This window comes from Nycticebus coucang, chromosome 19, assembly GCF_027406575.1.
Source record: "Nycticebus coucang isolate mNycCou1 chromosome 19, mNycCou1.pri, whole genome shotgun sequence".
Classification (NCBI taxonomy): domain Eukaryota; kingdom Metazoa; phylum Chordata; class Mammalia; order Primates; family Lorisidae; genus Nycticebus; species Nycticebus coucang.
Window position 1 is genome coordinate 3,724,792 of NC_069798.1, and position 21,071 is coordinate 3,745,862.

General features: G+C 38.7%; 1 protein-coding gene across 3 annotated transcripts in view; it reads right to left on the reverse strand.

Annotated features, from left to right (window-relative positions):
* Nucleotides 1-204: 204 nt before the first annotated feature.
* Nucleotides 205-21,071, reverse strand: part of TWSG1 (twisted gastrulation BMP signaling modulator 1) — a 38,412-nt gene continuing 17,545 nt past the window's right edge. The window contains exons 4-6 of one of the 3 annotated variants that reach the window (XR_008375953.1): nucleotides 7,196-7,462; nucleotides 2,409-3,534; nucleotides 205-1,193 (exon numbers count right to left, since the gene is read on the reverse strand). Coding sequence is in view for 2 of the 3 variants with exons in the window: in XM_053571362.1 (XP_053427337.1) it covers nucleotides 3,353-3,534; nucleotides 7,196-7,462 (449 nt within the window). In the remaining variant the exon portion in view is untranslated. Of the gene's footprint in view, nucleotides 3,535-7,195; nucleotides 7,463-21,071 lie in introns of all 3 variants that reach the window. The other 2 variants (XM_053571362.1, XM_053571361.1) reach the window with 2 other exon arrangements.

Below are 21,071 nucleotides of genomic sequence, written 5' to 3' on the forward strand. Positions count from 1 at the left end.
CAAGACTGGTTCAGTGTTCATTCAAAGGCTCTCCCCTTTGAACAGAGTATATGAACACACAGACAGCAAACTGTTCAGAGATTCCTGTTCCAATAGAATCTGTAGGCACATCCAGAGAGGAAAGACCCAACACTAACTTTACTAGACAGATGTCAAACTTACTTTGGTGATCCATTCTGAAGTTAACAAAAAACATGACTCATACTCATTTCAATTTTTTATTAAAATATTTTTTGTTTACAGGGATGATTAAAGAAAAAATACACAATTTTATATGTTATAGATCATGTAAAATACAATAAACATAGACTCTTGGGACTGCAAAATAGATTTTAAAAATCCTCAAACAGGTTTCATACAAAAAAATTTTTTTTTTTTTTTTTTTTCGGCCGGGGCTGGGTTTGAACCCACCACCTCCGGCATATGGGACCGGCGCCCTACTCCTTGAGCCACAGGTGCCGCCCCATACAAAAAAAAAAAAAAATTTTTAACGTGGCTTGTTTTTATCTGATTTTTCAGAAAAGTTTTAGTTTCTTTTTTCCATTTGATGTACTCTGATTCATAAATAATTGTTCAGATATTGTAACATCTTAATTTTGTTTTCTGAAATTTAGGGATCATGTTTCTAAATGAAGACCTCTCTTTCATACCACCCTATCTAAACAAAAACTCGATTTTACCATTTGATTTGGCACCATTACTGTAAGTATAGTTTTTGTAGTAATTAAATGTTATGGGAGAAAAATAGCAACAGAAAAACCTGCTAGCAAGCACATGTCTTAGTATAGGAGAGGACTTTTTATAATGGCTTTTATCATACTTATCAAGTTAGAATCTAGATTTTTTTTTTTTTTTGGAATCTGGTAATAAAAAAGGTACTTAATTTTTGATTAACAAAACAAATTTTACCAAAGCTTCAATATAGAAACAAATATGCTGGCGGCGCCCACAGCTCAGTCGGCAGGGTACCAGACACATACACCAAGGGTGGCGGGTTCGAACCCAGCCCAGGCCAGCTAAAAAAACAACAATGACAACTGCAACAACAACAAAAAAATAGTTGGGTGTTGTGGTGGGTGCTTCTAGTCCCAGCTACTAGGGAGGCTGAGGAAGAGAATCGCTTCGCCCAAGAGTTTGAGGTTGCTGTGAGCTGTGACGCTACGGTACTCTGCCTAGGGCGACAGCTTGAGACTCTGTCTCCAAAAAAAAAAAAGAAAGAAAGAAATATGCTTAGGATGGTAATAGTGTCAAAATTTTAGCAAGGCTATTGGCTTTTCAAACATAATACTTTCAATTTGGGAAAATATTGTATTCAAAACCTGAAATACATTATAAAACTAGAAATAAAATTTTTTAGGTAAACTCTTTCCTTCAACCCCTCCAAACATCAAAATTAAGCAAAATTTGAATATAAAAGACCATTACAATATTCAGGGATAATTTCTAATGTTAGAAATAGAGGTAAGAAAAATCAGTCCTAAAAAAAGATGATAAATGCAGTTTAAAAATGTTTGTTGTCATCTTCAAGAAAACATTAAGCATGTTGGCAATGAAAACAAAAGTATACCTCCACTCGTAGGTAGGAAATGACTCTGAAAAGCACAGCTGAAATCAAGCAACTGGGTATAAATAGATTCCTTTAAAGTTTGCTTTCTATAAAGTTCAAGAAAACTCTCAGCTTTATGGGTATTAATGAAGAAGGGGAATGAAAACGTTTCTAAGGCACTTTTAAACAGAGGCATTCTAAGTAAAAAGTAAGAAAATGATACTCCAACATTTTCCTACCAAAAAAAAAATACATCTATGAGCTACATCTCAACTTTTTTAAAGGCTAAAGTACCTTGAATATTCATTAGAGTTATCTGCAAGAACAGAAAAGGTATCAAGGCTTTACATTTTATAGTAGTTAATCATAACATTACAAATGATCTTTTAACTAACCACTGTTCAGATAATGAACAATACAAAATGTATCCAAGAGCACTATTTTTATATACTAAAATATGTAAATGTATAAAGCGGTATTCCTAGAAAGTTACTTGTAATTCAGATATGCACTGGAGAAATTAGTAATTCTATAAAGTTAAGAGTCTCTGTAATATAAATATTTGTTTTAAATTCACGCTTGAAAATTGGTATTACTATGTATTTAAGCATATCTTTAATGAAACATATAAAAAGCTGACTATTTTGTAGAGTATCTGGAACAAGCATCATCTTGAACAGAAATTTTTACATTTTATAATCTTAACCCCCACAATATGATTATACTTGTTTAATAAGAACATTAGATCAGACATAAACTTAACAAGTAAAAGATTGCAAAGTAACAAAGGTAATGAACGTAGATAGTGTTAAGTCTGTTTCCTGTTATAAGTCTGAGCAATTTCACCCTTCCCTGTTCATACCTGTAAATTCTCTTCCTCACGTCCTTGAGGGCCCTCGTCCACTGGAGACGCTGCTGTCTCACTTCCAGCACAACCTCACCGCTCAGCCACGAGGGGATAAGCTATCTCCCTGCTGCTCTGAGTGTCTCTCATTTGTCAGTTTTTCTCCACCTGAGTGCTCTTTAAGTTGGTCACAGAAATGCATTAACTTGCTATTTGCCCTAGTGGTGTATTTAATGCAGTTCCAAAGGGGTAAAGATTCATCATCACTGCCAATGTCAGCACTCTGGGGAGAGGAATGCAAGAGGATGAGGAATTTTCCCTAAAGCTTTGTCAACATGTGTATTACAGGATGGATACCACTCGTAAGACTTCTCAATTCTGAAACATAGTAAGCATTATTTTCTAAAACCAACATTAAAAGGTTTGAAATCAAGCTTTCCTTGGTGATTATCTGCGTCCTTATAGTGATATATTTGAATATCTACTCTATTTATAAAATAAATACAAGGCACAGTGAAGAATGGTGTGCAACCATAAAAACTCAGTGTCCGAGGAGTAGCATGTGAAGAAATCGTAATCCACATTAACATGCTTCTCCTAATATTTTCAAAACAAAAAGCTTTTGGAATGCTAAAAGAAAACAGCATTAGGCTTTATGTTAAAAACCTCAGACCTTTCAAGGAATGCTCTGTGCACCTGCTTCTCATATGACCAAAGCTGTATGTGTATTCAAAGGAAAGGGCATATTGGTAGTGAGCAGTGAAATCAATAAGAGAAGTTATAATCACATAATGTTAATGTGTTAAACATTACTGGATATGTCATCACTTTAAAAGCAACTCATTCCAAATTCTTTCCATCTTCTTAATTTGCTGCATTCTGATGCAATCAACAGACTCACTGAAAAACTTTCCATACCTTCATTTTGACTAAATTGCTTTGGTTGCATTTCTTTTCCTTCTTCAGAACATGCAGTTCATACATTTGACAGTTTTACTACCATAGTCAATACACTCTGGACCAATGCACTCACAGCAGGCATTATGAAACCAGCGGTATTTGGATGCTCCCATAGACTCACAGGATATTTTACACTGATGGATGGACATGCAGTCATCAAAATAAACCACAGTGCACATGTGTTCTGAAAAATAAAAGTTTCAGATTTCAGAGCAAGAAAGGACAACAGGAAATGCTGTACTACCCAGTTGATATTATTTTTATTATTTTTTTAGAGACGGGGATCTTGCTATGTTGTCCAGGCTGGAGTGGCTATGCAGTGTCTTAGTCCACTGCAGCCTCCAGCTCCTGGGTGCAAAACTACAGGTAGATGCCACTGTGCCTGGCTACCCAAGTGATTATTATTAACAGTCAACTGAGTTCTCTTATTGACAGTCTTCACATAGATCAGGCGTCCTCCAACTTTTTAAACAGGGGGCCAGTTCACTGTCTCTCAGACCGTTGGAGGGCCAGACTATAGTTAAAAAAAAAACTATGAACAAATTCCTATGTACACTGCACATATCTTATTTTGAAGTTAAAAAAACAAAACGGGAACAAATACAATCACACTGCCTCATGTGGCTCGCGGGCCGCAGTTTGAGGACCCCTGATAGATGATGTAAAAGAAAAAAAAAAATTCATTTTCTCATTATCTAAGAAAGAAGCCAGATTTTCCCATTCAATCTAAAGGCGGCAACGGGCTTCCTTGGCCTCTTTTTGCAGATTTCAGACTTTGATCTAAAAGTTGAAACACTGGGCTTAAAAACATTTCCTATGGCTAAGTGTGGTGCCTCATGCCTGTAATGCAAGCACTCTGGGAGGCCAAAGCCAGTGGATTGCTTGAGTTCAAGAGTTTGAGACTAGCCTGAGCAACAGTGAGACCCCATCTCTCCTACAAATAGAAAAACTAGCTGGGCACTGTGGCAGGTGCCTATAGTCCCAGCTACTCAGGAGGGTGAGGCAAGAGGATTGCATGAGCCCAAGAGTTTGAGGTTGCTGTGACAACCACTTTTGATTATTTTGATTGTTTCAAATTGAAACAATCGAACTTTCTTGGCACAGTAACCTCATATGACCAGCTAGGAAGACAGGTGCATGAAATAAAGGACAATAAAAACCATTAATAAAGAGCACATGATCAAAGGCTAAATTATTTTACAAAGCCATTTACAGAAGTGATAAATTATCAGGGGGTGCTCTGAATAGTAAGGGAAAGTTTAATGTAAAAAACTGGACTTGCATTAAGAAGAATTAAAGCTGTGGCTCAGTCGGTAAGGCGCCAGCCCCATATACCGAGGGTGGCGGGTTCAAACCCGGCCCCGGCCAAACTGCGACCAAAAATAGCCGGGCGTTGTGGCGGGCGCCTGTAGTCCCAGCTGCTCGGGAGGCTGAGGCAAGAGAATTGCTTAAGCCCAGGAGTTGGAGGTTGCTATGAGCTGTGTGAGGCCACGGCACTCTACCGAGGGCCATAAAGTAAGACTCTGTCTCTACAAAAAAAAAAAAAAAAAAGAAGAATTAAAGCTACCAGGTAACACTGCAAACAGTCCTAAGGAGATGGGGTAGTGTGCACAGGGGCAGAATGGAGGCAAGCCCAACTGCAGACTGTAGGGGATGACAGGTATCAGGAGACGAGGAACCACCAGCGTTAGAGCGGACACTCAGGACCCCAGCACAGCACTGACCCAGGCCGGCTGGGGGCCTGGTGGGAAGCAGGACATGGAAGCATGCCACCTGCCAAGTGATCAGTACATTAAAAAGTCACTTGTTTATTTGTTAAATAAACAAATATTTATTGAACACCTGCTACGGTATAGCCATTGGAAATTCATATAGTATTTGGAGAATCCAAGGAACTAAGTAGAAAATGGTAGACCAATAAGTTAAAAACAGACAACAAACACAACTGCACATGTGGAAGGAGGAGCAGGAAGTGGCCTGCTGTGTCTGGGGAAGAGGTGCCCAGGGAAGGTGTCCCTGAGGAAAACTTCAGCTGTGTCAGGGGAAGAGGTGCCCAGGGAAGGTGTCCCCGAGGAAAACTTCAGCTCTGTCTGGGGATGAGGTGCCTAGGGAAGGTGTCCCCGAGGAAAACTTCAGCTCTGTCTCGAAGATAGTTGCTGCTTCCAGGAATTAGCTTCCTGTTAATCATTTCGTGAAATAATTAAATTACCTTATTTAAAATAATCTTTGAGCAAAATTTGAGTTATTTAAAATCTATTATGTGTATTATTTACATTTTTTTAATAATGGGGAAAATTGTAGCAAAACATCTTTTTATTATCACATTTCATATATATTTCTTATGGTTTCCAAAATCTACCATTTTTTTTTTTGTGTGTGGAGACAGAGTCTCACTTTACTGCCCTCGGTAGAATGCCATGACGTCACAGGACTCACAGCAACCTCCAGCTCTTGGGCTTCTGCGATTCTCTTGCCTCAGCCTCCCAAGCAGCTGGGATTACAGGCGCCCACCACAATGCCCGGCTATTTTTTTGTTGCAGTTCGGCCGGGGCTGGGTTTGAACCCGCCACCCTCAGTATATGGGGCTGGCGCCCTACTCACTGAGCCACAGGCACCACCCCTACCATTTGTTTTATAATGTACTTTAACCTAAAAGGAAATAAGAATTCTTATTCTAGGCCAGGTACCGTGACTCAAGCCTATAATCCTCCCACTTTGGGAGGCTGAGGCTTAAGATCACTTGAGGCCAAGAGCGTGAGTCCAGCCTGAGAAAGATGCTAAGATCCCTGTCTCTATAAAAAATGGAAAACTTAGTCAGGTATGGAGGCATATGTCTGTAGTCCCACGTATTCAGGAGGCTGAGGCAGCGAGATCACTTAAGCCCAGGAGTTTGAGGCTGCAGAGAGCTATGATGACACCACTGCACTCTACCCTGGGTAACAGAGTGAGAGCCTGTCTCAAAAAAAAAAAAAAAAAAAAAAAAAAAGAATTTTTACTGAGTGTCTTTAACAAAAGCTGTTTCTTTTATTTTACTATTAATGTCCAAAGTTCATAGTATTTTATATGAGATCTTTGTGGAGGGCACAACAAATATTCACATAAAGAGAGTACAAATTATACTCCTTACATATAATTCATCATATTTTTAGAAGTAACTATAATTTTCATAATTGCTTTATTCTTCTACAGTAAAATTTTGTAATGTCTTTTATTGAAAAATATAAGAGTTTATAAAAGTTACACATCCTTTACATTCCAAAATTAAGATATGTCCTATCTTCACTAATCAATGTTCTTTAACATGCTTTTCAAATTTGTGTAAGTCATTCTCTCATTTACTTCTCCTAACACCACTCATTTGCGGAGACCCAGCTAGGGATTAACTTCTACCTGGAAATGAGATATCTGTAATACAAATTTGCTAATAAATTTAGCTGAGGACCATGGCATCATTTTGGTACCAGGGCTTTGGTAAAAATCCAACTTCATGGGGCTCTCTGAATGTTAGTTACCTGACAGTGAGCAACTCTGTATTAAGGAGGCTGCACTGTTGCTATCTTATGAAAAGAATAATTAAAACTTAAAGCAGTAAATACCAGAATTAGGAACAGTTATCTATTTTTTAATACAGTATAGACTCTATCAGGAGTACGAAGAACTTTTAATAATAAGGTAACATTCTACCTTTATCTACTCAGGGACTGGAGTTACTGAATTTATATAAGACTCTATAAATTTAAAACCAAAAAACTGTTGTAAAATACAGTCTTAACATAGGTTTCAGAGACCACATGGACAGACCACATGAGGGGACAGAAGAGAAGAAGTCAACTGTTGGCCATTACCTTTGTCACTGGAATAAGGCGCATGAACATTATTACTGGGAACCGACACATTTTGGTGGTGTGGCTGGTTCACAGTTTCTAAAAATGAAACCAGATTCTCATGATGTGATAGTTCTTCTGCAACAGGGAAGGAAACGATGTTCCAATTCAACTGAGTGTCTCCTTCCGTGAGAGCCCGGAAGAGAGAAGGGATGGGCTCATGCAGCTCCTCCACTGTGCTCTTTGAAGTTGGAGGTGTGTCACTGTAATTTCGAGGATTACACATACCTGGGGGGGGGGGTGGAGAAGGGAAAGAGTGTAAATTTATTTTTCTCCCTGATGAGATTTTGTTATTATAGTTACTACCCTGCAATCAAAGCTCCAACATTAGTGACTTCAGCTTGTTTTTTCTGCTGAGAGGGTCTGTAAGTAATGATAGCCGCCCCAGTAGCTTTAAGCACACTGAGTTCCCAGATCTTGTTTTCTAAATGCCTATACTCCATGCTGCCAGGAACCTGAGCTCCCTGGAGAAAAGGCTGAGTCCAGGGCTGGGTCAGGCAGTATGAAAGGAGCCAGGGACACTCTCCTTGTGCCAGGGAGTAAGGCGGTGCTCAGTGAATGACGGGGCATGTTGAAAACAAAGGAGGCAACTGAAGGGGCTCCCACCGGCTAAACTGACAATTTGGTCATTAAAAGAATGATAATAATGGATTACTATGACCAATACACGAATAAAATAGGAATAAATGAGTGAATGAAATAGGAACCAATGAGTCCTTTTAGAAGGAAGGCGGGAGGGAGGGAATGATATTCCTTACCAACTGATAAATGAAGAAGGAATAAGGAACAGAAAATCACCATTTAGCCCCGTCATGGAGGGGTTTGATTCAGATGGGGGTCATCAATGGAAGGTGGAGGTTTGATGAAGAATGTATGATACATTATTGGAAAACTCTCCACAAAATACTAATCAATTACAAAGGGGTTAATGATGACTTTAATGTGGAAAAATCTGGTAGACACCAATATGATCAGGAAATTAAGGTTAACACGCGATGGGACGGGCTGATGTTCTTTGTCACCTGATTTAAGGCATGTAGTGTCATTTCACTGAGGATGTTACCAAGAATGTGTGACTTAAGTCTGTTCCTAAGTCAATATTGGGTGGATTCGGGTTGGAGGAAATCCCACACAATGTAGTTTCCACAAGTGTCAAGGGAAAGACTAAGCAATTATTTCACATTGAACGAGTCTGAAGAGAAATGACAACTAAACACATCCCATATTCCTGAACAGGCTCCTGGACCAGAAAGGAACAGAGGGGGTCCTCAGACTTTTTTTTTTTTTTTGTGGTTTTTGGCCGGGGCTGGGTTTGAACCTGGCACCTCCGGCATATGGGACCGGCGCCCTACTCCTTGAGCTACAGGCGCCGCCCTGGGGTCCTCAGACTTTTTACACAGGGGGCCAGTTCACTGTCCCTCAGACCGTTGGAGGGCCAGACTATAGTTTCAAAAAAAAACTATGAACAAATTCCTATGCACACTGCACATATCTTATTTTAAAGTAAAAAAAAACAAAACAGGAACAAATACAATCACACTGCCTCATGTGGCCCGTGGGCCGTAGTTTGAGGACCTCTGATAGCAAACACTGTGGTGAAATCGGAAGGGACCCGCACGCCGACGGCAGCGTCACAGACGCTGTGGTGAGAGCGGAAGGGACCCGCACGCCGACGGCAGCGTCACAGACGCTGTGGTGAGAGCGGAAGGGACCCGCACGCCGACGGCAGCGTCACAGACGCCGTGGTGAGAGCGGAAGGGACCCGCACGCCGACGGCAGCGTCACAGACGCCGTGGTGAGATCGGAAGGGACCCGCACGCCGACGGCAGCGTCACAGACGCCGTGGTGAGAGCGGAAGGGACCCGCACGCCGACGGCAGCGTCACAGACGCCGTGGTGAGAGCGGAAGGGACCCGCACGCCGACGGCAGCGTCACAGACGCCGTGGTGAGAGCGGAAGGGACCCGCACGCCGACGGCAGCGTCACAGACGCCGTGGTGAGAGCGGAAGGGACCCGCACGCCGACGGCAGCGTCACAGACGCCGTGGTGAGAGCGGAAGGGACCCGCACGCCGACGGCAGCGTCACAGACGCCGTGGTGAGATCGGAAGGGACCCGCACGCCGACGGCAGCGTCACAGACGCCGTGGTGAGATCGGAAGGGACCCGCACGCCGACGGCAGCGTCACAGACACTCATGTATACCTTCTGGATATACATTTCAACAAAAAGTTTGAAAATAAGTACCACTTTACTAGAAGTACGTATGATAAACACAACTTTAGGGAGAAGGGCTGGAGGTGTAAAGAAGGGAGACATTTCATTATATGTACCTTCTTACTCTGTTTGGATTTATTATATGCAAGTAGTAATTTTAGTTCTTAAATTATATTTTGAAGAGAAATACACATGTATTAACAGTATTTGGTATTGTCTTTCTTTTCTGTATTTCCCTAAAATTTAACATAATACTTGAACTTAAATAGCCTACTTAGATAAATAAAATTATTAGTTCATGAGTAGTTTTCTTTAAAATACTGAATATATTAATTCAATACCCTGAATATATTAATTCAATATATTAATTCAATACCCAATATATTAATTCAATATATTAATTCAATAATCAAGACAGAATCTATTTGAACAGTAGTTCCCAAAGTGTGGTCTATGAACTCCTTGAAGTCCCCAAAATCCTCTAAGGGCAGTTTGTAAGGTCAAAATCATTTTCATATTAATATTAAGAACTTTTTATTTACTTACTTATTTTTACAGTTTTAACATTTGTACCACAGATGGGGCAAAAGCAACGACATGTAAAACTCATAGTGCAGGCTTGGCACCCATAGCACAGTGGTTACGGCGCCAGCCACATACATCCACCTGGGCCAGTTAAACAACAATGACAACTGCAACAACAACAACAAGAAATAGCTGGGCTTTGTGGCAGGTGCCTGTAGTCCCAGCTACTTGGGAGGCTGAGGCAAGAGAATTGCTTAAGTCCAAAAGTTTGAGCTTGCGGTGAGCTGTGATGCCACAGCACTACTGAGGGTAACATAGTAAGACTCTGTCTCAAAAACAAAACAAAAAAAAACTCATGGGGCATTAGCATGAGTCAAAGCAGTGGTAACATATTCTTTATCACCTAAGAAAAATGAAATGGCCAATTCACTTAAGAAAATGCTTACTAAAGTAGAAAGATTATTTTTATTAAATGGGGACCCTTGAACATACAGCTTTTTTTTTTTGAGATAGAGTATCAGTCTGTTGCCCTCAGTAGAGTGAGGTGGCATCATTGCTCACAGTGACCTCAAATTCTTGGGCTCATATGATCTTCTTTGCCTCAGCCTCCTGAGTAGCTAAGGCTACAGGTGCCTGCCACAACACCCGGCTAGTGTTAGAGACCAGGTCTAGCTCTTGCTGAGGCTGGTCAATGTGAACTTGTGAGCTCAAGCAATCCACCAGCGTTGGCCTTCAAGAGTGCTAGAATTATAGGCATAAGCCACTACACTCAGCTGAACATACAAAGTTTTAATACTTTTAAAAATAATTGTCTTATTTTAAATTGCACAAGAACTTTTTGGCCATGTTATATTCTGTGTGATGAACAGGCAAGTATGCAGAAAATATTTGCTACATACAATGCTTGTCTTGAGGAAAAGCACTTGAGTTGTAAGCTGAACTAGCCACTTTTTTCTCGGAACAGTTTTTACTTGAAAAAATTACTACCAAATAAACTATGACTATGAAGAATTATGTATGTCGAGTTCATAGACTATAGTTTTGTCCCCAACCCCAAATATGTTGAGAAAGATCATGAAAAATCAGTCATTGTAAATAACTTTTTTTTTTTTTTTCATTGTAAATAACTTTATTAAAGCCAACATCATCACTGGTTTAAGAGTTATAGTTACGGGCGGCGCCTGTGGCTCAGTGAGCAGGGTGCCGGCCCCATATACCGAGGGTGGCGGGTTCAAACCCAGCCCCGGCCAAACTGCAACAAAAAAAGAGCCAGGCGTTGTGGCAGGCACCTGCAGTCCCAGCTACTCGGGAGGCTGAGGCAGGAGAATCACCTAAGCCCAGGAGTTGGAGGTTGCTGTGAGCTGTATGACGCCACGGCACTCTACCAAGGGCAATAAAGTGAAACTCTGTCTCTACAAAAATAAATAAATTAATTTAAAAAAAAGTTATACTTACAACGGCTATTGTGTTATGATACGATTTTAGAATGACAATAACCTTCACCTTCATCTTCCTAAGAAGATGAATAACATACAGGAAGCCGTGTAACATAATGGTTCCACACAGCATGAACCCCTAAAGCTGGACTACATGCCCTGAATCATGGCTCTCTAAACTAGATGTCTCCCCTGAGGGAGGTTATTTAAACTCTGTGACCTCAGTTTCCTCATGTGTAAAAGAGAAGAGGGAAAATAACACCCTACATTCATTAGGTTTGTTGTAAAAACTGAATGAAATAATACAGGAAAGTGCTTGGCACATAAAAGATGCTATATAATAGCTAGGCGTTGTGATGGGCACCTGTAGTCCCAGCTACTTGGGAGGCTCAGGCAAGAGGATTGCTTAAGCCCAAGAGTTTGAGGTTGCTGTGAGTTATGATGTCACAGCCCTCTACAGAGGACAACAAAGTGAGACTGTCTCCAAAAAAAAAAAGATGCTATATAAGCATTAGCTATTATTTTTTTTTTTTTGAGACAGAGTCTATGTTGCCCTCTGTAGAGTGCTGTTACATCACAGCTCACAGCAACCTCAATCTCTTGGACTTAAGATCTCTTGCCTCAGCCTCCCAAGTAGCTGGGACTACAGGCATCCGCCACAATGCCTGGCTATTTTTGTTGTTGTTGTTGCAGTTGTCATTGTTGTCCAGCTGGCCTGGGGCCAGATTTGAACCCACCAGCCTTGGGTATGTGGCTGGTGCGTAACCACTGTGCAACAGGCACCAAGCCATTAGCGATTATTATTTTCATAAACTATTTCTTGATGAAGTCCACTTTAGATACTGCTACAGTAAAATTTTAAAGAATTAAAAATTGTTTCAGTAGACATAATTCTAGAGTGAGCCACATGATATATATGGAATGATGTTAAGAAGTTAAAATCATTTTTCCTTCACAATAAAATATCTTTAAAGAAGCACCAAGGTTTTAAAAGTCTGTGGTTAATTCATTCTACAATATAGTATCATCTGAGTTTCTAAAATTTTACAGTACCAACAAAAACTACTGTTCTTTGTTTCATGCACCAGTAAACATTTTAAATTTTTTTTTTGACAATGATAAATCTTTATTGAAAGGAATTAAGGAGATAAAGATATTAAAAAGAAAGTGACACTATGCTTATGGATAAGAAGATAGTAAGTTATATCAATTCTCCACAAATAAACAGGTTCAGTGTACTTTCAATAAAAATCCTAAGAAGGCTTTTCCCCCCCAAAACAAGTCTCTTTGTTCTGACATCTGGATGCACGGATAGATATATTTCTTTTGTATAGGACTGCATCATCTATTATAAGTTTTCCCCCTGCACCCTATTTTAATGGACTTTTTACAGTTTACCAAAAAAATTAAATAACAATAGAAAGATAATACAGAGCTTCTGTGCTCCCTATCCTCACCAGCATTTGTTGTTGTAAATGTTATGTTTTTTTGGAGAAATGACTCTTTTATACATTACTTATTTTTTATTTTTAGAGACAGTATTTATTTTTTATTTTTATTTTTTGAGACAGTCTCAAGCTGTCACCCTGGGTAGGGTGCTGTGACATCCTAGCTCACGGCAACCTCAACTCTTGGGCTCAAGCCATCCTGTTGCCCCAGTTTTTCTATTTTTAGTAGAGATGGGGTCTCACTTTTGCTCAGGCTGGTCTTGAACTCATGAGCTCAAGCAATCCACCCATCTCAGCCTCCCAGAGTACTAGGATTACAGGTGTGAGCCACTACGCCTGGCCTTTATACATATGTAATTACCTTCCTTATCCCTGTTAACTTTCCTTGCCTTCTCTAAAATTAATATAGGTGTTCCCACTTACTTTTGTTGGCATAATATATCTTCCTCCATCCATTTTCTTGCTTTTTTTTTAACTTAGAGAGTCTTGCTCTGTTGCCCAGGCTAGAATGCAGTGATGTCACAAAAGCTCACCACAACCTCAATCTCCTGGGCTCAAGCCATCTCCTGTCCCAATCTCCTGAGTAGCCAGGACTATAGATGTGTGCCACCATACCCAGGTAATTTTTCTATTTTTTTGTAGAGATGGGGGTATTGTGATACTGCTCAAGCTAGTCTCAAACTCCTGGCCTTAGGCAGTCCTTGAGGATCCTAGCCTTGGCCTTCCAGAGTACTAAGATTACAGTCTGAGCCACCAAGCCTGGTCCATCCACTTACTTGAAATCTGTATGTGTCTTTATATGTATGTTTAAAACGAGTTTCTGGTAGACAATACATGGTTCAGTATTGTTTTTTGATCCACTAACAGTGTTTGGCTTTTAATTGGTACATTTAGATCACTGACATTCGCAGTTACTACTGGTGTAGCTAGATTAATACCTATATTTACTACTATTTTCTATTTGCTACCATTGTCCTTTGTTCCTATTTTGTCTTCTGCTCTTCCTTTACCTTTTTGGTTTTAATTGAGTATTTTATTTGATTCCATTTTCTCCCCTTTTTTAGCATATCAGTTATACTTTTCTTTTTACATTTTTTAGTGGTTGCTCTAGATTTTGCAATGCACATTTATAACTTATTCAAGCCCGTTTTCAAATAAAACCATATCACTTCATGGGTAGCATGAATGCCTTATAATAACAAAGTAATCCTAATTCTTCCTTCTTGTCCCACATGAGATTGTCACTCATTTAACTTAGGCAAATATAAGTGGCTGTGCTTTCCACAGTTTGAGTTTCAATCATCCATGATCAAGTGCAATCTGAAAACAGAACAATATTTTGAAGGACGGAGCTAAGTAATGGATGAGGATGGGAGAGAGGAAGAGACCAACCACAGTCACGCAACCTCTACTATTGTATGTTGTTATGACTGTTCTATTTTACTGGTTATTATTGTTAATCTTCTACTGTGCTTAATTTATTTTATATATATGTGTGTGTGTGTATAATATATTATTATTTTTTTTTTTCTTGAGACGGAGTCTCTGTTGCTTTAGGCTAGAGTACCACGGCGTCAGCTCAGCTCATAGCAACCTCAAAATCCTAGGTTCAAGCAATCTTCCTGACTCAGCCTCCTGAGTAGCTGGGGCTATGTGTGCTTACTGTTGCAAGGCCCATTTTTTTTTTTTCTATGTTTAGTAGAGATGGGGGTCTTGCTCTTACTCAGGCTGGTCTTGAACTTCTGACCTCAAGGGATCCACCTGACAAAGCCTCCCAAAGTGCTGGGATTACAGAAGTGAATTGTGCTTAATTTAAAAATTAAACTTTCCATAGTTATGTCTCTCTCTATCTGGATTTAATGCTCTCTGCAGTTTTAGGCATCCATTGTAGGTCTTGGAATGTATCCCCCATAGATAAGGGGGCACAGTTATAAATATACAACATATACACACACATAAGCATATGTAGGCAAATATATTGGTGCTATTACTTTGAACAAACATCTGTTATTTGTTCAATATCAATCAATAATAAAGAAAATAAGTTTCCATTTTTCTCTTTTGTGATATGCACTGGGCCCTTATATTGATCTAATTTTCCTGACTTACAGAACTGATAAATGACCCTACATCTTCACACTTACCTTTACTTATTTATAGGTGAGCTCACTGCTACTGAGGGAGGATCTTTTTTTAAAACATCTTTTAAAAAAGGCAGAAGATATTTAGAAAGCATACTACAAGCAACCTCAAAGTTCTTTTTAGGATAAGGAAGGTGAACTATGTATATGACTGATTTTAAAAATCCTTTAAACCAAAGCAGGCCCCTTGCTTTGGCTAAGATTCATATTTGAGATGAAATAAAAATAGTAAAACCAAGAGCAAAATAACTTCTAAATATTCATAACATAATCCACAAACTTGCTTTTGTGACACTATAGAAGACTTTTGAATAATAAACAATTTACTTTAAAAATGTAGGGTCAATTATTAGTTCTACAAGTCAGGAAAATTACATCAGTTTAAGGGCCTAGTGGATATCACAAAAAATAACTTTTTTTTTTTAAGTTTAATCTGGAGTAAAGGTATTGTTATTTAATTTCTGAGAGAAACACCTCAGAGTTAAGTGATTATTATTCCGTTTTGGCTACTTAGAAAAAAATCATTTTAATTAAAAGAAAAATTACCTAATATTGCTTATTTTGAGGTAAAAAGGTTATTGGAATTATTCCTGAATATTAACACTATGACTCATATTTTATCATAACTAACAGATTTTGGTGGGTTCAAAGCAAAAAAGACTAATGAATGTCCCTCAAGAAAATTCACTCTAAAGAAGTTTTTACTCTTTTCCTCAGACGGTTTAGCTCAATTCAGGTCTAGCCCACTGTTCTGGGTTGACTCTCAAAAGTGTCCTAGTTTAAACAATAATAGTTGAGAGAAAGTGTAGAGTGGAAGTGTCAAAGATACAAGTAAACCATCTGTTTTATCATCGTTGTGTACATTTTTCTTTGTATAATAATAATGTAAATGTTTTCTATAATCAAAGCACAAATATTAGGCCAGGTCGTGGCATACGCCTACAACCCTAACACTTTGAGAGGCCAATGCAGGAAGATTTCTTGAGGCCAGGAGTTCAAGACTAGCCTGAGCAACAGAGTATGACTCCCATCTCTACAAAAATAAAAACAATAGCTGAGTCTTTTTATTTAGAGGGTGTGTGCCTGCAGTTACAACTAGTCAGGAGGTTGAGGCAGGAGGGAATACTTGAGCTTGAGGAACACCAGGAGTTTGAGGTTGCAATGAACTATGATGACCTCATTGTACTCTAGCTCCGGTGACAGAGACCCTAATAATAAATAAAATTAATAATTAGGCAATATTAGGACAAACTCAAAAGATTTTGCCCCATAGATATTAACATTTATCTCTGTCCACTAAAAAGGGCTAAAAGAAAAGCAATCCAGTAGTAGCAGTTAAGTACCCCCAATTTCTAGACTGTAATCTACTATATATATATTTTTTGTGTGTGGTTTTTGGCCAGGGCTGGGTTTGAACCCAGCACCTCTGGCATATGGGACCGGCGCCCTACTCCTTGAGCCACAGGCACCGCCCGTAATCTACTATTTTTTCATGAAGGGAACTAAAGTTCTCTGGAGAAAGGGCTAATTTCAGATGTAAAGCAGCAAATCTACAGGATAAGCCAGGACAGCTTGTCAGAAACTAACAAAGATGACAGAAATCACATTAAGAGGACTCAGGAGCCTTTCTTAAATTTGAAGAGATTCCTTTTAACCAAAGATGGAACTATTTGAGCAAAAACAATAATGACACCAAATAATTAAAATACTAAGTATTTTTTTAAACCCATGATTTCACAGTGATACTTTAGAAAATGAAAAGAAAGAAACGCCTACCAAAAAGCAAAACAAAATATACTGAATCCTAATGTAATTTGCTAGGACATAAAGACAGTACTCCAAAAAGGGAAAGAACTAAGTATTTACCTTGCATTTTGATTTAGTTTACTTATGTTTTGTTTTGGGATAAACAAAGGGCCCTAGATGAGAGGAAGCTCCATACAGAAGAATTCCTGTTAATAATTGCACAAGTGAATGTAATGACTTCCGTTACTTTCATTACTGAATAATTGCACATGATGAAAATAATGACACTTTTTAACATATAATGAAATAACTGATTCAGGCAATGGTCATCCAGGAAGGACAAAACCACCAGGTAAAAGGCTGATGAGGACCTTTATGACCAAGGGGCTGGACTTTTGCCATTTGAACCCATGGATCAATTTCAGCATTTCTTTTTTTTTTTTTTGTAGAGACAGAGTCTCACTGTACAGCCCTCGGGTAGAGTGCCGTGGCGTCACACGGCTCACAGCAACCTCTAACTCTGGGGCTTACGTGATTCTCTTGCCTCAGCCTCCCGAGCAGCTGGGACTACAGGCGCCCGCCACAATGCCCGGCTATTTTTTTGTTGCAGTTTGGCTGGGGCTGGGTTTGAACCCGCCACCCTCGGCATATGGGGCCGGCGCCCTACTCACTGAGCCACAGGCGCCGCCCTAATTTCAGCATTTCTAAAAGCAGGACAAGGAGACACTTGTTGCCTTTCCGCTGTGTACACTTTCTAATGTCCACCCTGTTCCCAGAGGTTGAGCCTGAATCTAATCAAGTCTTTAGATGTAACTTCCAGCCTATAGGGAATAAGATACAGTAACAAATAACTACAGGAAGCATCAGCCAAATCCACAAGGCAGTTTATTTTCCATCATAACTGTCTAGTTTCTTCAAAAAATAAATGAAATATTAAAATATGGTAGAAAAGGGGAGAAGAAACTGTTTTAGAATAAAAGAAATTTAACAAATCTAACAATCAAAATGCAAGAAGCAGGTTTTGCTGGATCTTGATTTGAGTAAAACAACTACAAGAAACATTTGGTCAATCAGTAAAATCTGAATATGAACTGAGAGGGTATTAAAAGATATTAAAGAAGTATTGTTAACTACACTAGGTATGGTAATAACACTGTTATGTAAGAAAAATTACTCTTTTTAGAGATCCATAAATCCTTTGAGGGTGTAATGAAATTATTTATTATATAATACCCCAACAAAACAAAAAGGTGGAAGAGGGGAAGAACAGACATTCAGTCAGAAGGATGAAACAAATTTGGAAATCTAATGACTCTGTTGAAGCAGGTAGTAGGTATAACACGTTGCAGTTCATTGTTATATTTTTGTATACATTTGGAAAAGTAAAAACGGTAAACAACAACAAAAGAGCCCACAGGTAGAGATTTGAGATCCAAAAACCACAGGATTTGAGGAGTATCTTGAATAGCAGGAATGAAAATGAACTATGGTGGTTATTCTTAAGAGAAAATCAGAAAAAAGAAAAGAGAAGCTAAGACTCTTATACAAGGGAGCCAAAAGAGAAAGTTTGCTGGGTAAAGTATCCAATAAAGTGCACAGAATAGAAGGCTGCATTCTAATTTGGGCCTTCCCAGAGATCTGTGCCCCACCTAAGAAAAGTATGGGGAGTGTTTCAACTTGGGAGGGAGGAGCAGGCGCAGGTTCACAAAAGAGCCTAATTTGGAAGACAGCCACCTACAAAGAGGAAGAATGCTGTATAAACGGAGCTAAAATATCTAAATTTTATCCTAGAAAGTAGAAAGATTAACTAAACTTAAAATGACAGAGTTACATTATGAACTTGCTAGAAGTTTAAAACTGGCTATTCAACCTTTAAGGTAAACTTTTTTTTTTAATGAGAACTAGCTTAGAAGCATACCAGCTGCTTCTAAAACTGTAGAAATATAAACATGTATAATTCTTCTCAGTAGAAAAAATGCAGCACTCTTTTCTTGAAAAAAGCAGCTGAACAGCACTGTTACACACAGAAATGCACACACTTGTACTATAATACACACACACCCAACACACAAACACTGCCACACAAACATACATACACACACAATATTTTAGGCAATACTAAAAATGAATTCATGTATTTTGGCATCCATGTTTAAATTAAATGTATGTCTCTATTAGAGATTCATATGGCTATTCTTTACTTTCATTGTGCATAGTAAACTAAATTAAGTTAATGCTCTAAAATAATTCAAAGCTTCTTTTATTTCAGCTGACATAATAGAAAAAAACTTAGCTGTCAGGGGATTAAAATACACTGTCCATTTTGGGAGAATAATGCAATGAGAATTCATTTATTTGACGATCATAAAACATCTGAGTCCCTTCTCAGTCAGACATGATCTGATACTAGCTACCAGAGATACCAAGATGAATCCAAGAGGGCAGAGGAAACGACGCTTCTGCCCCCATTATCTCAGAACAATAAGAAAAAACTACCCTGTTTCCCTGAAAATAAGACAGTGTCTTATTTTAAGGTGTGCTCCCAAAGATGCGCTAGGTCTTATTTTCAGGGGACGTCTTATCTTTCCTGTACGTAGGTCTTATTTTCGGGGAAACAGGGTAGAATCAGAAACAATAACTCAATCTTAGGAACCTAAGAGCTAGAGGTTACTAAGCAGAGTCTCCTCACAGGCCAATCCTGGGGAGACTCAGGAGTTGGAGGAGGCATCACCGTGGAGCAGCAAGCCTACTGTGCGTGCAGCTACACCTTCAGGCCCTTGGTTCTCTTCTTCCACATCTGTAGGAGATGAGAGAGTTATTCTTTACAGAAATTAAACCTTCGGTTGGGAACACTAAAAAGTGCAGTGTGGAAGTGATAATGGAAAGAAACCAAAGAAACTAAATGAGAATATTGTGAATCAGCCTCAGGTTTCCTGACCATGTACAGCCAGGCATGGCCCCCATTCCCACCCCCAGCAAGAAACTGGGAGACTCTTTTCAGAAAAAGCTGTACACCCACAAAGGGAAAGATCTCTAGACACAAACCAGAGATATCGTCAATGAAAAACACAGCTCATCCTCCAGCCATCCTTTAGTGAGACAAATCTGTGCCCTGTCCACAAGCACAGGACTCCCAATAAGCTCTGCAGTACCTAAACTGTACATGGGAACAGACAGCCAAGGATTACCAGACTTTTGAGAAAACAGAAACAGTGAAGAGTACAGGGAAAACTTGAACAGCAACAAAAGTCTCAGAAAGACAGAAAAATGTCTTGTTTATAAATAAGTCAATGTGTTCCCCCTAAAAGAACAATCAGATAAAAAAACTCTTGGAAATTAAAAAAGGAAGTCAAATTTAAAAAGGAAAAGCTAAAAGATTAGGAAATCTATCAGGAAATACATCCAAAATACAAAAAATAGATAACAGGATAATTCATTTGATAAATTAGTGCTTACATTATTGTGCAAGGTAGTATATGATACTAAAAAACCAATTATTAAAGTAAATACAATTAGGGGAATGATAAAACCATATTGGAAAGACGAGAACTAAATCTTCATCTACCATAAAGGGAAGCCAATAGTTTCTAAATAGCTGATAGTTTCTAAAATCAAAGAATCAAGAGATTATTATAAGGATATTATTTAGAATCATAAAAGCAACACCACACCGACAAATTCAAAGTTGTGGTCTCTGGGCACAGGTTCAAAAGATCAGAAAGAAGTGAGATGAGACTGTTTTAGCATCAAGTGATTTCTAAAAATGTATGTGTATCTCACTGTGAAAAAAATAAAAATTAATATAAAAAAGACCAATATGACAATATCCCTGTTCTTAAGGAGTTTATACATCACTGAAAGAGACATACAAAACAATTTATAGGAGCATGTCAGGAAGCATAAACCATTTTATCCCAGTCATATGAAGAAGGTTTCTGAGAAAAAGGAATATTTGAACTGGGGTTTTAAAAGATAAAAACAAATTAACTGGTCAGAGACGGCATGATGGATGTTTCATATTATGCATGTTAAGATTTCTTTCTAAAACACAATGATAGCATACTAGAGACACATGTTTGCACCTGGGTTTTTTTTTTTTAACAATACATCTTAGAGACTCTTTCTCAAATGCTTCTTATAAAACATGCTCTAAAAAAAAGGCTTCTTATAAAAAATTCAACTGAATAAAAAAATTCAAAATTAAAACTTAAAAATTCTTACATGGCCCTCATTCCTACTTCCCAGGATAAGCACTTTAAATTCCCTCCTAGCCCTTTTTCTATACAAATAAAAATACATAGGAAGTCAATTAAGTTCACAAACTCATC